A 16633-nucleotide genomic window follows, 5' to 3' on the forward strand; every position below is an offset into this window, starting at 1 on the left:
AGATGAACTATTACAGTAGAGCGTCGTTTATCCGAATCAATTGGGGACTGGGGTTGTTCGGATAACTTATTTTTCGGATAACCGATTATGTACGAAAAATATATTAACCTATCCCTTGTTGAAATTTTTCTCCGTTGCGTGTCGCTTCGCGTTGAATTTTCGTCGATGTTAAGCCTAACGTAAACTTTTTAAAATAATAATAATTTTAAAATAATGGCTATTGTATCGTTAAAAATGATTTCTTTATGTTTTACAAACGAAATAAATACATTGAAAAATATAAAAACATATAAAAATTATACTTTAGGCCGACTGGAATTCTTTCGGATAACCGACTTTCGGATAAACGATGCTCTACTGTACTTTTTAGATTTATTTTTGAAGCACTAATTGTAAACGTTTATAAAATTGCAAGGGAAATCAAAAACGCTGTTTAATGTCTTTATGTTTTTAGAAATTCATGAAAAATAAATTTTTGAAACGATCGCATTTAAAAACATTCCTGTTCAAGAAACATATTTTTTATTAGATTAATATAACTTTCTGAGAATATTTATGTGTGGTATAAAATTTTTATATGTAGGCAATTAGGTTAAGCCCTTCGTCTCTAGAAAAAGCGAATATAGGACAAATGGTAAATCTTCTAGCCAATGATGTCAGCAAATTTCAAAATGTAAGTTGAAAATAATTTTTTGAAACATATTTAATCAAATGGTATTTTTCTTCTAGACGAAAAATTACACGTTGGTGAAAATAATTTTTCCTATGCATAATACAATGAGAGATTAATTAATAGATATTTTTTAAATCATTTTGTAGTTAATGTTATATACTTGTAGTAGTTATTTCTTGTCACAATAGGAACTATAGGCATCTTTATAAGGAATCACAATAACTCATAATATATGGCTGAACCCATAATGGGTTTGCTAAAAGAGGCTCTCTTAGTGCCACAGAGCAGAAAGAGTTAAAAAAACAAACAAACCTTCTCATTTATACATATATTAATAGTTATTTTTACATATTTCGCATTTCTTTTATTTCAGAAAATTTTTTGCATTCCTTATTTATTTACAAATCCGTTTTGCATCGTTACTGTAATAGCGACATTATGGCAATATTATGGATGGACTATTTTAGTTGGATTTGTAGCTGTATTTACCTTCATTCCTATACAAATTGCTTTGAGTAAACTATATTCGAAATTCAGGTAATAATTATTTTAAATTTTAATTAAAGTTGTTATATATGTGTATATATTATGTACTTTTACCCCTTCAATGATGCTATGGCATGTAACACAGAGACAAACTAATATTTTAATTGTCCTTTTTCTGGATTTATAACGTGTACCCAATATTCACTTCACAGACATAAACGAATTTTAATTAATAAACTTAAATTTTACCAATAGTAAAATTTTTAACACTTTGTCGGGGTTATGTTAATTTAATTGAGAAGTAGTCACAAATTTCTTACAATAACATTTTACAAGTATGATATTACAAGTCACAAAAATCATTTTACTTCGGTTCCTATTATGTGCTACAACCAATAAATTATTATTTAAACTGTTGTATTACTTTATATAGATATAAGAAATTCTACTCTTACAAAGAGCGGTAAATTGTTAAGTGATTAATTTTATGTTTTTCCAACAGTAATTTATATCTAATTCATAATTTCATAATGATAGATTACAAGCAGCCATATTGGGAGATGAAAGATTGAACCTGTTGAACGAGATGATTGCTGATATGAGACTAATTAAAATGTACACCTGGGAATTGCCGTATGCTGCATTAATAGAGAAAATCAGAATGTAAGTAGAATTAAATACAGTAAAAATTGGCCAGAACGAAGCCGAAGTAAAATAAAAAGTTTATATAAACGAAAAAAAAAAAAACATTTTGAACAAACAGTTTTCACTATTAAAATTGTTCTAATCTCGGAAAAATATTTCAAGAAAGGTTTTACTATACAGCAGAGCGTCGTTTATCCGAAAGTCGGTTATCCGAAAGAATTCCAGTTGGCAAATTTAAATTTTCGCTAGTGCTGTGGCGCTGCAATCTTTGTCTATGTCTTGAGCTACTGAAATATTTTACGTTTTTGATACGAAATTAGGTTCTGAAGTATAATTTTTTATTGTTCTTATGTTTTTCAATATATTTCTTTTGTTTGTACAAAATAAAGAAATAATTTATACCGATACAATAGTCACGATTATTATTTTAAAAAGTTTACGTTAGGCTTAACATCGACGAAAATTTAACGCGAAGCGACACGCAACGGAGAAAAATTTTAACGCGGGATAAGTTGATATATTTTTCGTACATAATCGGTTATCCGAACAACCCCAGTCCCCAATTAATTCGGATAAACGACGCTCTACTGTATTTATGTGTTTTCAGTTGAGTAATTATGTGCACATTGTACATTTTGTATTATTTCATTATTTTTATTTGCAGGAAAGAAATGAAAAAAATTCGAATGTTTTTATATACAAGCGGGATATNTTTTTTATTGTCCTTATATTTTTCAATATATTTATTTTGTTTGTACAAAATAAAGAAATAATTTATACCGATACAACAGTCAGATTATTATTTTAAAAAGTTTACGTTAGGCTTAACATCGACGAAAATTCAACGCGAAGCGACACACAATGGAGAAAATTTTTAACGCGGGATAAGTTGATATATTTTTCGTACATAATCGGTTATCCGAACAATCCCAGTCCCCAATTAATTCGGATAAACGACGCTCTACTGTATTTATGTGTTTTCAGTTGAGTAATTATGTGCACATTGTACATTTTGTATTATTTCATTATTTTTATTTGCAGGAAAGAAATGAAAAAAATTCGAATGTTTTTATATACAAGTGGGATATNCTGTTGTATTACTTTATATAGATATAAGAAATTCTACTCTTACAAAGAGCGGTAAATTGTTAAGTGATTAATTTTATGTTTTTCCAACAGTAATTATTTATATCTAATTCATAATTCCATAATGATAGATTACAAGCAGCCATATTGGGAGATGAAAGATTGAACCTGTTGAACGAGATGATTGCTGATATGAGATTAATTAAAATGTACACCTGAGAATTGCCGTATGCTGCATTAATAGAGAGAATCAGAATGTAAGTAGAATTAAATACAGTAAAAATTGGCCAGAACGAAGCCGAAGTAAAATAAAAAGTTTATATAAACGAAAAAGAAACATTTTAAACAAACATTTTTAAACAAACACTATTGAAATTCTTCTAATCTGGGAAAAATATTCCAACAAAGGTTTTACTATACAGTAGAGCGTCGTTTATCCGAAACTCGGTTATCCGAAACATCGGTTATCCGAAAGAATTCAAGTTGACAAATTTAAATTTTCGCTAGTGCTGTGGCGCTGCAATCTTTGTCTATGTCTTGAGCTACTGAAATATTTTACGTTTATGATACGAAATTAAGTTCTGAAGTATAATTTTTTATTGTCCTTATATTTTTCAATATATTTATTTTGTTTGTACAAAATAAAGAAATAATTTATACCGATACAACAGTCAGATTATTATTTTAAAAAGTTTACGTTAGGCTTAACATCGACGAAAATTCAACGCGAAGCGACACACAATGGAGAAAATTTTTAACGCGGGATAAGTTGATATATTTTTCGTACATAATCGGTTATCCGAACAATCCCAGTCCCCAATTAATTCGGATAAACGACGCTCTACTGTATTTATGTGTTTTCAGTTGAGTAATTATGTGCACATTGTACATTTTGTATTATTTCATTATTTTTATTTGCAGGAAAGAAATGAAAAAAATTCGAATGTTTTTATATACAAGTGGGATATCAACAATGTCGTCATATCCTATATCGAAATTATTTATTTCGTTCACATGCCTTGCATTCTTTCTAAATGGAGGAAAATTAAATGCCCAAATTGTATTTGTCACTATGGCTTTTTCCATTTACATCAATAGTTTTGTTCTTGGCTTGTTTTCTATGGGGATAAATTGTGTAGCAGAAATATTAATTTCGTTGAAGAGACTTCAGGTAATGAATAAATTTGAATACTGTATACAAGTGAAAGATAATTTTTCATTAAGAAAAAAAATATATATATATAAAATTATAACTATCATTTTCATTTATAATAGAAATTATCATTTATTCAAATATATTCATATTTATTTAAGCAAATTACTCTTATTGAAATTAGAATTTTAAATATAAAAAAATATCGAAAACTAATACGAAAAAACAGACGTTTAACTAAATACGTTCAAAATACTGCGATATTTTATGTTGAATTTTTACTTTAAGCAGGGTCTTTTTGTATTAGTTTTCCTTGGTTTTTGAACGAACTTTTTTATTGTCTTATGAACCCACACGGTTCATATTTTAATATCAAGCGGTCTCAAATATCTAACACAAATTCTACAATTTTAAGGAAAACAACTGTATTGTGAAAGTGATCGACTTGCATACTTAACATCACACCCATTACTTGCCTTTATCAATTAGATATGATGTCAATTATGTATGTTGAACTTCAATCTTTTGGAGATAAAATACTTTCCGTAAATACTGTAAACTACTGGTAAAAAGCAAAAAGTATTCCACAGTATTCCACATAATATACTGTAGTTCTCAATTTTTGGATTTCAATACACCTATATTTAGATACAATCATTTTGCATTAATCTTAATGAAATATAATAAAATGTTTTTGAAATGTGTGATGAAAGTACTTTTACAATAAAAATAAAAGCAACTATGTTGCATATATTTAGTATAGTTTAAGGGGGAAAAATAAGTACATGACAAATTCAAACAAAACTTTCAAAATCCTGATAGCTAAAATACGATGTACGAGAGAAACATTACCATTCAAAAACACTTGCTCTCATGAAAGATTAAAGATTTCTTGAATATAACAATACAACACTCGTGAAAATCTATATAGCAAGACATTTCCAATGACAACCATAGCAGAGAAATTACGGATATTTACTACAAGAACGGCATTACTTAAATAACTTATAATAATTCATTAATAAAAACATTACATATATAGATGCAAACTCCACATGGAGATCATGCATATCCAAAATACATGCATACAAACGAACTCAAAAATCTTAACGCTACGGCCAGGAACACACATGCGTAAAATTGTGTGGCAGAAAACTGAATCAGAAATCAGCTTTCGGTTCAGTTTCTGTTTTACGCTTTTATGCCGGAACACACATACGTAAAAATTCTGGACGAATAGGAAACGCCACTGCCACAAACAGCGCTACATTTTATTAATTTTTTTTTCTCACATATCTATCCTTTTGTACCTTCTATTTTTTATCCGCTTCCTCTGCTATAATATAGAAAATTTAATTAATAGACTCGTATTCCGAATTCCAATAAAGAACGTGTGATCTACATACTAGGCCTATATATCGATTCTACTAGACCTACCTGTTATTTGAAATTTTGCACGTGTAGCCATCCATAAACTTTGTTTAAATATAGTGTCTTTATACATGACACTGATGTGGTCGAACAGATTCAATGAACTCTTCTATTTCATTTATTTTTCGTTTTTTCGAGACTATCACAATTGTAGGGTTAACCCTCATTGCCGCCATTGTTAGAATAAAAACCACGTGTCTACTTTGACGTCACAGAAAATACTTCTCTTTATTGGAGGTATTTCGGCGTAAAAAGTAGAGACATGCTCCACTCTATTTTCAGTTCAGTTTCAGCCAAAATTTTAGAAAAATTTTTACGTTTTCTGTTCTATGCTAGATTTTAAGCCGAATTTTACTCGTGTGTTCCTGGCCTACCTCAAACATATGGCACTGAACACATCTAATCAGAGTCAATAGTTCCAAATGTACAATAGTGTAATGCAGCGCTGTCCAACTGGCGGCCCGCGGGCCGTATACGGCCCCCCAAATAATTTTTACGGCCCGTGAGTACATTTTACTATGAATAAATTTATGTTACTAAATTATTATTATTAATATTAAAATTATTTTACCACCGTGTTTCCCCGAAAATAAGACAGTGTATTATATTAATTTTTGTTCTGAAAAATGCAGCTAGGTCTTATTTTCAGGGAATGTCTTATTTTTTCCACGAAGAAGAATTCACATTTATTATTGAACANATACTTAGCAACTCAGGTGTTTATGCATTTGTTTTTAATATTGTTTAGAATATTTGTATTAGTCAGATTATTTTAAATATCCATGTAATTAAATTTCAGTATGCAATGCGATTAATGTTTACAAACTGCTTAGTTCAAAAATTAAATTGCCTAGGTCAAAAATAAAAGAAAAATTTTTCAGTTCATTTATGCTGTATTTACCCACAAATAATTTCGGTAAAATTGAACAACAAAATAGGTAAATTAGTGTAATAGATTGAATAGTAAAAATGTTTTTTTGAAAACAAGAAAATTCCAAAAAACACAATCAAGCTGTAGCTTGGTATTTACAATCTCCAAACTTTAAACAATTGGCAAAATAGGCAATTAATTGTCTCGTAACTTGTAAGCCTGCCGACTTTTAGGGGGTGATCAATTAATCTCGCGTAAGGGAATTTTGCATGTGGGTGTGACAGAGGAGAGAAATGATGACAAGTGTCTTACAAATTTAAAAAGTTTATTTTTTTTATCATGTATGCTTACATGAATATTAGACAGTTCCCAAATCTTGGTGTTCCTTCGGAATGGTCTATCGATGGTAGCCAGGGTGGACGAGAAGGGGTCGTTGGATGCAGATGATTGACGAAGGAGCTGCGACGTCCTATCTGGTCGATGGCAACACAACACAATTCAATGATCACAACTTTGAGTTTAATCCAGAGGAAGACAGTCTTCGACATTGAATAACCGATATTTATAGTTTTTCTCCCGCTATCCGTATTTTTGATTGGCTCCACTTCTCATTCCTCGCTTTACGATTGGTCTATCCTTTGTTTATAGGTGAAAACCGAGTCCTGATCAGATCACGAAAAGGTCCGATTTGAGGCGTGTATTCGACACCTTTTCGTCAACTATGTCCAGAGATTTTTGATAGAACCATAAACCTTGTACTCGTAATTTTGTCCGTTGTTTGTGTTTTTTGTCGTCTTAGAGCTTTAACGATCATTGCCGATGTTTTTCTATCCGTCAAGTCATTCCCCTTTTCCGAAACTTATTTTCCTAGATCGACGGTTTATGAGCACTTGTGTCAGAGTTCTACCTTTCCTGAACAACATTTCGTCTGACTCGTTACATTATTTGTTTTCGTGTCGCGTTTGTTTGACAGTTATAGTTTTTTTCTCCTCTCCTTTACATAACTAACATCACCATTGATCCGACTCGACAATAGCGTATTCGCTTTTAATTAACTTGAAAACAAATTTGTGTTTGCCCCGTTCCGGAACCTCACAAAGTCCAGCAAGCAAGGAAATTGTTGAATAAATATTTTCTCTTATCACTGCAGTAAAAACACATTGAAAGACAAAGAAACACATTGCAATTTAATCTTATCGTGCAATTAAAAGAATCAAAGCAACGTTATCGAAAATACCTTCTGCTGCAAGGATCTGCAAATTACAAACACAATGTTAAATAATTTCAAATCAGACATACATTATGCCCACAACAGTAGAAATGCGGTTGAGTCTACTTCACAGCAAATTATACCAGATATATACAAAGAAGACACACATAATGATGTTCCTGTAAATTGCATACGTTATGTTTTGTTTACATTATCTCAATAAAATTTTCTGTTTTTTTGTGTATTAAGCAATATCTTATAAATAATTTGACTTTTTGGATAATTTGGCAAATATGTCATACAGATTTGGCTATAACTATCTTCTATTATCTGGCAACCTTGCTCTACAACAATGGACTAACTAATAATAAACATTATATTCCTCAAAAAACACTAATTCAATTACCGAAATATTTGCCAAGTATTCTGTCAAGGAGGTTTCGAATGGTATGCCAACCGATGTGGTTGGCATATGTATCTTGACTTGTCTAGAATGATGCCAACCATCCATTTTCAGAAAACGTGCTTCAACAAGTGAAAACTTAACACTTTCCCTGCTGGTGTTACACTTACCTTAGCTTCTTACCATTCGAAAACTCCTGAGCTGAACTGAGCTCAGCTTCTTATTGGGACCGCCTCAGTCTCAATAGGAAGCACAACTCAGCTCAGTTTTTGATTAGTCGACCAAGGATCTATAACTTAGATATAAAGAAACGCGACTGTTTGAGCGGGGCGCCTATCATAAAACTGTGCAGTGAAAAAAGTAGTCTGGACTAAGACCTTGTAGTTAGAGTAATCAAGATGTATTGCTGTGTATCTCTGTAAATAGTGTTAAATAAATAGACTTAATTTGTGTTCAAGGAGTCCTAAGGTGTACTTTTTGACATACAGGGAAATAGGAAGGCACGATTTGAACTTTACTTACTCACTACACAGAATGCATGCATTTTATATATCACATTTTACAAAATAGCAAAACGACATTTATTTATTAAACCTACAATATTATAAAAAGTAGTTTAATGTTATCATTTTTATCAAAGTACAGGACTTTCTTGTCCTTCATGTCATCGTATTGTCTATCATTATTTGCTAAATTTCAAAAAATATTGTTCTCTACTTGTTTACAAAGTTTAACCTTTGTAATTACATGAATATAGTTTATCATATACAGTTTATTTGCTGTATAACAATTTAACATTCTTAACTCTTTCTGAACGCACTTCTTAACGTAAGCACTTTAATTTACAATAATAACGAATTATTTCTTTTTCAGTTGGATTTTTCCAATAATAAATAAAAGAAGAAAGCGATTTTTAAAAGAAGAAGATTTATATGAAACTTCAAAATATCATACTTCAGAGTATCTTGGTGATTTATTTGAAACGTAAGTTAAGAAAATCGTAATAAAAATTAAAACTAAACATTTTTTTTATTATTATTAATATACTGGAAAAATTTTTCTGTTTTTACTTTGTCACTTTTCCTATTTTTTACAAGAAGAGTCAGAGTTATTGAACAAATATCAATTTATTGACGTTCACAGTGGGGAGAGACTTAGTCTATTGCTTTTCAATAAGAAAATGCAGGTTACCTGCCATCACCATGAAACATTAGAAATTCATGTGGAATTTAACACAAACCCCATATTGATGGGTGTACGTTGAGATACAATATAGCAGGTATAAGTTTAATGTGTTTAATTTTTGTTTTCTGATTTAATAATAAAAAGTAAACGCAATGGAAAATACTATATTTATAAGTAATGTTTCTTCACTCTGTTCTACGAAAGTAATAGAACAGGTTTTATCCCGACTGCAAATGTCGATAAACCGCTAATTGTTTTTGACCCTGAGAAAAGACTCCCTTTTCGGTTGGAGATGGGTTAATCTATAATTTTTTTACAGAGAGTGGAAGAAGGAACTACAGAAAAAAAATACAAGTATATTGAAAGCATTATTACGATTTGTTGGATGGAAATACTTAATAATACTTTTACTTGCACTCATCCAGGTACTATGACAATTAGTTTCAGATACGTTAAGCACATATTATTACTAACGAAATAACTGTTATTTATTTATATTTGCAGCAAACAGTGGTAATGGCAAGTGTAGCATACTTATCAGGATTAACAGTTCAATGTTAATACAATATTCAATACAATATTTATCTAACAGTTACGGGACTTTTCGTAATGACAACAATTTATTCGATTATATATAATATTAATTACTATATCACAGATATATATGGAATGAAATTAAAGATAGCTTTTTGCACAGTTATATATAGAAAAGTGAGTGTCAAATATAATGTATTGTAATTNAATTAATTCGGATAAACGACGCTCTACTGTATTTATGTGTTTTCAGTTGAGTAATTATGTGCACATTGTACATTTTGTATTATTTCATTATTTTTATTTGCAGGAAAGAAATGAAAAAAATTCGAATGTTTTTATATACAAGTGGGATATCAACAATGTCGTCATATCCTATATCGAAATTATTTATTTCGTTCACATGCCTTGCATTCTTTCTAAATGGAGGAAAATTAAATGCCCAAATTGTATTTGTCACTATGGCTTTTTCCATTTACATCAATAGTTTTGTTCTTGGCTTGTTTTCTATGGGGATAAATTGTGTAGCAGAAATATTAATTTCGTTGAAGAGACTTCAGGTAATGAATAAATTTGAATACTGTATACAAGTGAAAGATAATTTTTCATTAAGAAAAAAAATATATATATATAAAATTATAACTATCATTTTCATTTATAATAGAAATTATCATTTATTCAAATATATTCATATTTATTTAAGCAAATTACTCTTATTGAAATTAGAATTTTAAATATAAAAAAATATCGAAAACTAATACGAAAAAACAGACGTTTAACTAAATACGTTCAAAATACTGCGATATTTTATGTTGAATTTTTACTTCAAGCAGGGTCTTACTGTATTAGTTTTCCTTGGTTTTTGAACGAACTTTTTTATCGTCTTATGAACCCACACGGTTCATATTTTAATATCAAGCTGTCTCAAATATTTAACACAAATTCTACAATTTTAAGGTCAACAACTGTATTGTGAAAGTGATCGACTTGCATACTTAACATCACACCCATTATTTGCCTTTATCAATTAGATATGATGTCAATTATGTATGTTGAACTTCAATCCTTTGGAGATAGAATACTTTCCGTAAATACTGTAAACTACTGGTAAACAGCAAAAAGTATTCCACATAATATACTGTAGTTTTCAATTTTTGGATTTCAATACACCCATATTTAGATACAATCATTTTGCATTAATCTTAGTGAAATCTAATAAATCTAATCACACGTTTCTAAAATGTGTGATGAAAGTACTTTTACAATAAAAATAAAAGCAACTATGATGCATATATTTAGTATAGTTTAAGGGGAAAAAGTAAGTACATGACAAATTCAAACAAAACTTTCAAAATCCTGATAGCTAAAATACGATGTACGAGAGAAATATTATCATTCAAAAACACTTGCTCTCATGAAAGATTAAAGATTTCTTGAATATAACAATACAACACTCGTGGAAATCTATATAGCAAGACATTTCCAATGACAACCATAACAGAGAAATTACGAATATTTACTACAAGCACGGCATTACTTAAATAACTTATAATAATTCATTAAAGAAAACATTACATATATAGATGCAGACTCCACATGGGGATCATGCATATCCAAAATACATGAATACAAACGAACTCAAAAATCATAACCCTATGGCCAGGAACACACGCGTAAAATTGTGTGGCAGAAAACTGAATCAGAAATCAGTTTTCGGTTCAGTTTCTGTTTTACGCTTTTATGCCGGAACACACATATGTGATAATCCGAAGGGATTCTCAAAATCAATTTATATAATTTTACTTTAAACAGAGTTGGGAAAAAAAAATATTACTTTAAAGCTTAAAAACGATAAAATTTGGAAATAATTAATAAAACATAACCTAATAAGGTTATAAACTTTACATCCTGTAAAAGTGCTCTGTCATGCCACTTTTACCAAGAACTGAGGATGTTTTGTTTCCTCCCTCCACGCCTCGTATCTTAGAATTTTGCACTCCATCTAATCGAATGACACATCATTTCGGATAATCATGATGGTGCAGAAAAGAGGGATAAAGAGGCAGGTTTTCAGATGCTCTGGGCAGTTTGTTCCCAAATTGCCATCCAGAGGCCGTCCACGAAAGGAAGGAACCTGCCATAGGGACCAGCCAGCAAGATAATGAGGACATTGCCATAGAGGTTTGTCTGGTGCTACTCCTCCACCACTGAATGAATATTCTACTCCTAGACCAATTCTACTCCTCGTTGGACATGTCAAATGTCCTCGTTGGACATGTCAAATGTCCAACGAGGACATTGACATGTCCAACGAGGTAACTGATGTTTGTGAACTCACTCTCTCGATTGAAAGGATAGATCCTAGTCTCGCGATAGGATATAAGTCCTGTATTTTTCATGTTTTACATTTGTATTTATACTATTTGCTAGTATTATTGTTACTTCTAATCAAATTATCTACTATAAGAGGAATGTCCCTAGTCTTAGGTTAGACTTATGTTTTATGTTTTATTATTATATTATTTGTTCTTGTTATTTTGGTCTTCTGTAATTAAATTGTTAATTTCATATTTAATGTCCTTCTTGTCTGATATTCGTTCTTTATGCACAATCCCACACAGGATCTTACCACTCGGGTCCTGTTCAAAATCAAGCCATCTAGTGACAAAGTGAGCAGGTCTAATTGATCTGACGATCAGAGGGCCTGGACCCTCGTCCGTATTCTCACACATACGTAAAAATTCTGGACGAATAGGAAACGCCACTGCCACAAACAGCGCTACATTTTATTAATTTTTTTTCTCACATATCCCTTTGTACCTTCCATTTTTTATTCGCTTCCTCTGCTATAATATAGACAATTTAATTAATAGACTCGTATTTCGAATTCAAATAAAGAACGTGTGATCTAAATACTAGGCCTATATATCGATTCTACTAGACCTACCTGTTATTTGAAATTTTGCACCTATAGCCATCCATAGACGTTGTTTAAATATAGTGTCTTTATACATGATACTGATGTGGTCGTACGGATTCAATACACTCTTCTATTTCATTTATTTTTCGTTTTTTCGAGACTGTTACAATTGTAGGGTTAACCCTCATTGCCGCCATTGTTAGAATAAAAACCACGTGTCTACTTTGACGTCACAGAAAAGACTTCTCTTTATTGGAGATATTTCGGTATAAAAAGTACAGACATGCTCTACTTTATTTTCAGTTCTGTTTTAGCCAAAATTTCAGAAAAAATGTTACGTTTTCTGTTTTATGCTAGATTTTAAGCCGAATTTTACGCATGTGTGTTCCTGGCCTATCTCATACATATGGCACTAAAGACATCTAATCAGAGTCAATAGTTATAAATGTACAATAGTGTAATGTATTGTACTGCTCACTTTCGGGCAGCATCCGTGACATACAGGAATGATCTTTGATGCCTACCTCATTATTCTCATAACTTTACTGTAACTTCGGTTCAATGTATTTTGTACGTCCACCATCCTTTGGTATGCTATATAATCCTAGCCACACCTATTGTCAAAATTTTAAGATTGAAATTCAAAAGTTAAATCGAAAAATTTTTGTTTTTATCGAATTTTTTCAAAGTAGGTTTTTCTTGTTTTGTTGGTCAAAGTTATTCCTATTATTACAAAATAATTTTATGTTTAGTTTTTTAAAATATGAATACAAATATGCAAAACATCTTTATTTCCATTTGCCTTCTTCTAAGAATGTAAAACTTTTACATTACGGAATTGTTAGTCCCATGCATAACTTACAAGCTGAAGAACCAATTCAGGTTGGAGGTCAGAGGGTAGAGTCTAGTCACTACCCTTTGATCTACTTAATGTGTTTATATCCGTATTATCGCAAACTGCTGCTGACAAAAACCACAGAGTCCAGAAAGCATACAAGTCTGCTAACAACAAGAAGGTTAAAATCATGGTGAAAAAACAAATGCTACAGGAGTGTGGGATCACAGCGAGTTTATTTGAATATATGAGGAATTAACACGACGATGGTGGGGCCATTATAAGAAAATGAATGGAAAACTGTTAAAGAGAATATACATGTGGGATTGAGATAAGAAATGGAATGGGGGGATGGCCAAGAACGTCTTGGTTTGTACATGTGGATAAATATCTAAAAAAATGAAACGTGTTGAGTCAGAAAAAAAATGTGAGAAAGTGTGTTGAAACAGGTGTGAATGTGTTTGAAGCAAACGACAGGAAGGTGTGGAGAAACTTGCTGAATAAATAGTTTGTAACATTGCAGTTTCCTTTTACCTACTACTAACTTTTTTGGATCATGAGCTTGAGGAAATTTAGTGTATGTATGCAAAGCACGAAAATTATTGCGGTTTAATGCACTTTTATAAACTGCTAATTTCCATATTTATCAGAATGGCATATAACCAGAAACTAAAACACCATTGCACACATCGTCATGATTTATTCTTAGATGAGATAAAATAATGTCCTTAACTGATGAGAATAAACTGCAAATTTTCCAAACGGTACGATTATAGAAAATGCCCAAAAAACAAATTTTTAAATTCTTTACATAATATTATAATTAAAANCTTAACTCTTTCTGAACGCACTTCTTAACGTAAGCACTTTAATTTACAATAATAACGAATTATTTCTTTTTCAGTTGGATTTTTCCAATAATAAATAAAGGAAGAAAGCGATTTTTAAAAGAAGAAGATTTATATGAAACTTCAAAATATCATACTTCAGAGTATCTTGGTGATTTATTTGAAACGTAAGTTAAGAAAATCGTAATAAAAATTAAAACTAAACATTATTATTATTATTATTAATATACTGGAAAAATTTTTCTGTTTTTACTTTGTCACTTTTCCTATTTTTTACAAGAAGAGTCAGAGTTATTGAACAAATATCAATTTATTGACGTTCACAGTGGGGAGAGACTTAGTCTATTGCTTTTCAATAAGAAAATGCAGGTTACCTGCCATCACCATGAAACATTAGAAATTCATGTGGAATTTAACACAAACCCCATATTGATGGGTGTACGTTGAGATACAATATAGCAATCTTATCGTGCAATTAAAAGAATCAAAGCAACGTTATCGAAAATACCTTCTGCTGCAAGGATCTGCAAATTACAAACACAATGTTAAATAATTTCAAATCAGACATACATTATGCCCACAACAGTAGAAATGCGGTTGAGTCTACTTCACAGCAAANCCTATGGCATGTTCCTTCTGGGATGAAATTGCCTTTACATGGCAATTCTATCTGGGATGAACTGCCCCGAGTGTCTGTAACTTCGCCCTTTTATCTACATTTTCTGCCAAATCATTATTCCCAGAAATTCATCACCTGACAGGATGTATCCTTGTGTCATTTGACCACGTGATGTGCAAAATTCTATGATAGAAGGGGTGGAGGAAGGAAGCAAAACATTCTCATTTCTCCCTAAAGGGTGCGTTATAGAGCTTGTTTGCAGGATGTTGAAGTTTTTGTAACCTTTTTAGGTTATATTAAAAATATTTAGAAACGATAAAATTTAAAATAACCTTTAAGTAAAAATTAAATAAGTTGATAGGGATTGATTTCATGTGAGAATAATTTAGAGGTCATCCAGATTATTACATATTGAACAAATATCAAATTATTGACGTTCACAGTGGGGAGAGACTTGGTCTATTGCTTTTCAATAAGAAAATGCAGGTTTCCTGTCATCACCATGACACATTAGAAATTCATGCGAAATTTAACACAAACCCCATATTGATGGGTGTACGTTGAGATACAATATAGCAGGTATAAGTTTAATGTGTTTAATTTTTGTTTTCTGATTTAATAATAAAAAGTAAACGCAATGGAAAATACTATATTTATAAGTAATGTTTCTTCACTCTGTTCTACGAAAGTAATAGAACAGGTTTTATCCCGACTGCAAATGTCGATAAACCGCTAATTCTTTTTGACCCTGAGAAAAGACTCCCTTTTCGGTTGAAGATGGGTTAATCTATAATTTTTTTACAGAGAGTGGAAGAAGGAACTACAGAAAAAAAATACAAGTATATTGAAAGCATTATTACGATTTGTTGGATGGAAATACTTAATAATACTTTTACTTGCACTCATCCAGGTACTATGACAATTAGTTTCAGATACGTTAAGCACATATTATTACTAACGAAATAACTGTTATTTATTTATATTTGCAGCAAACAGTGGTAATGGCAAGTGTAGCATACTTATCAGGATTAACAGTTCAATGTTTCGACATGAGAATGGGATGTAATCAATACAATATTTATGTAACAGTTTCGGGACTTTTCGTAATGACAACAATTTATTCGATTATATATAATATTAATTACTATATCACAGATATATATGGAATGAAATTAAAGATAGCTTTTTGCACAGTTATATATAGAAAAGTGAGTGTCAAATATAATGTATTGTAATTATTGTTACATATTTATTTTTCATGTAATGAGGTATTTTAACGAACAACTTTAATAACAGGCCTAAGTAAGAAACGCGAATAATAGCCTTCATTGATGGCTTATTAATTATACTTAAATAAACATTACATAAAAATATTATTTCACTTTCCAGCTATCCACTTATTTTTAGTGTGTAATAATTCATTGCATTTACCTATAAATTAGCACATATTTAAAATGCAGTTTTTTCACGTTGTGAGGATCCGAATTCGAATGTGTTTATATCATCTCATCATAATATTACATTGTAGTTCTACCTTCATTCCACGGTGTCATAAGATCACAGTACAGCTATACTTTTGTTTAATAACTGTCAACTTTTACAACTGGGAGCTAAACATCTGCTAAGTTCTCAGGCGTAATAACGACGCTTTCTCAGCACCTTTCGACCTAATAGCGCGATTTTAACAATTCAACATTAGACACGACAACAAAGTGAGTCAGTCGTCACCAGTTC

The 16633-nt window shown here is 30.9% G+C and overlaps 1 protein-coding gene across 1 annotated transcript in view; it reads left to right on the forward strand.

Annotated features, from left to right (window-relative positions):
* The first annotated feature begins 589 nt into the window (after window positions 1-589).
* The window catches only part of LOC111633583 (ABC transporter C family member 5-like), a 27380-nt gene continuing 11336 nt past the window's right edge, over window positions 590-16633 (forward strand). Inside the window, exons 1-6 of the mRNA XM_023378191.1 lie at window positions 590-673; window positions 1047-1210; window positions 1697-1822; window positions 2469-2525; window positions 15704-15809; window positions 15889-16002. Of these exons, the coding sequence (XP_023233959.1) occupies window positions 632-673; window positions 1047-1210; window positions 1697-1822; window positions 2469-2525; window positions 15704-15809; window positions 15889-16002 (609 nt within the window). The 5' untranslated portion in view covers window positions 590-631. The remainder of the gene's footprint in view (window positions 674-1046; window positions 1211-1696; window positions 1823-2468; window positions 2526-15703; window positions 15810-15888; window positions 16003-16633) is intronic.

Source organism: Centruroides sculpturatus, unplaced genomic scaffold, assembly GCF_000671375.1.
Source record: "Centruroides sculpturatus isolate CEXI.00-Female unplaced genomic scaffold, Cexi_2.0 scaffold551, whole genome shotgun sequence".
NCBI lineage: Eukaryota > Metazoa > Arthropoda > Arachnida > Scorpiones > Buthidae > Centruroides > Centruroides sculpturatus.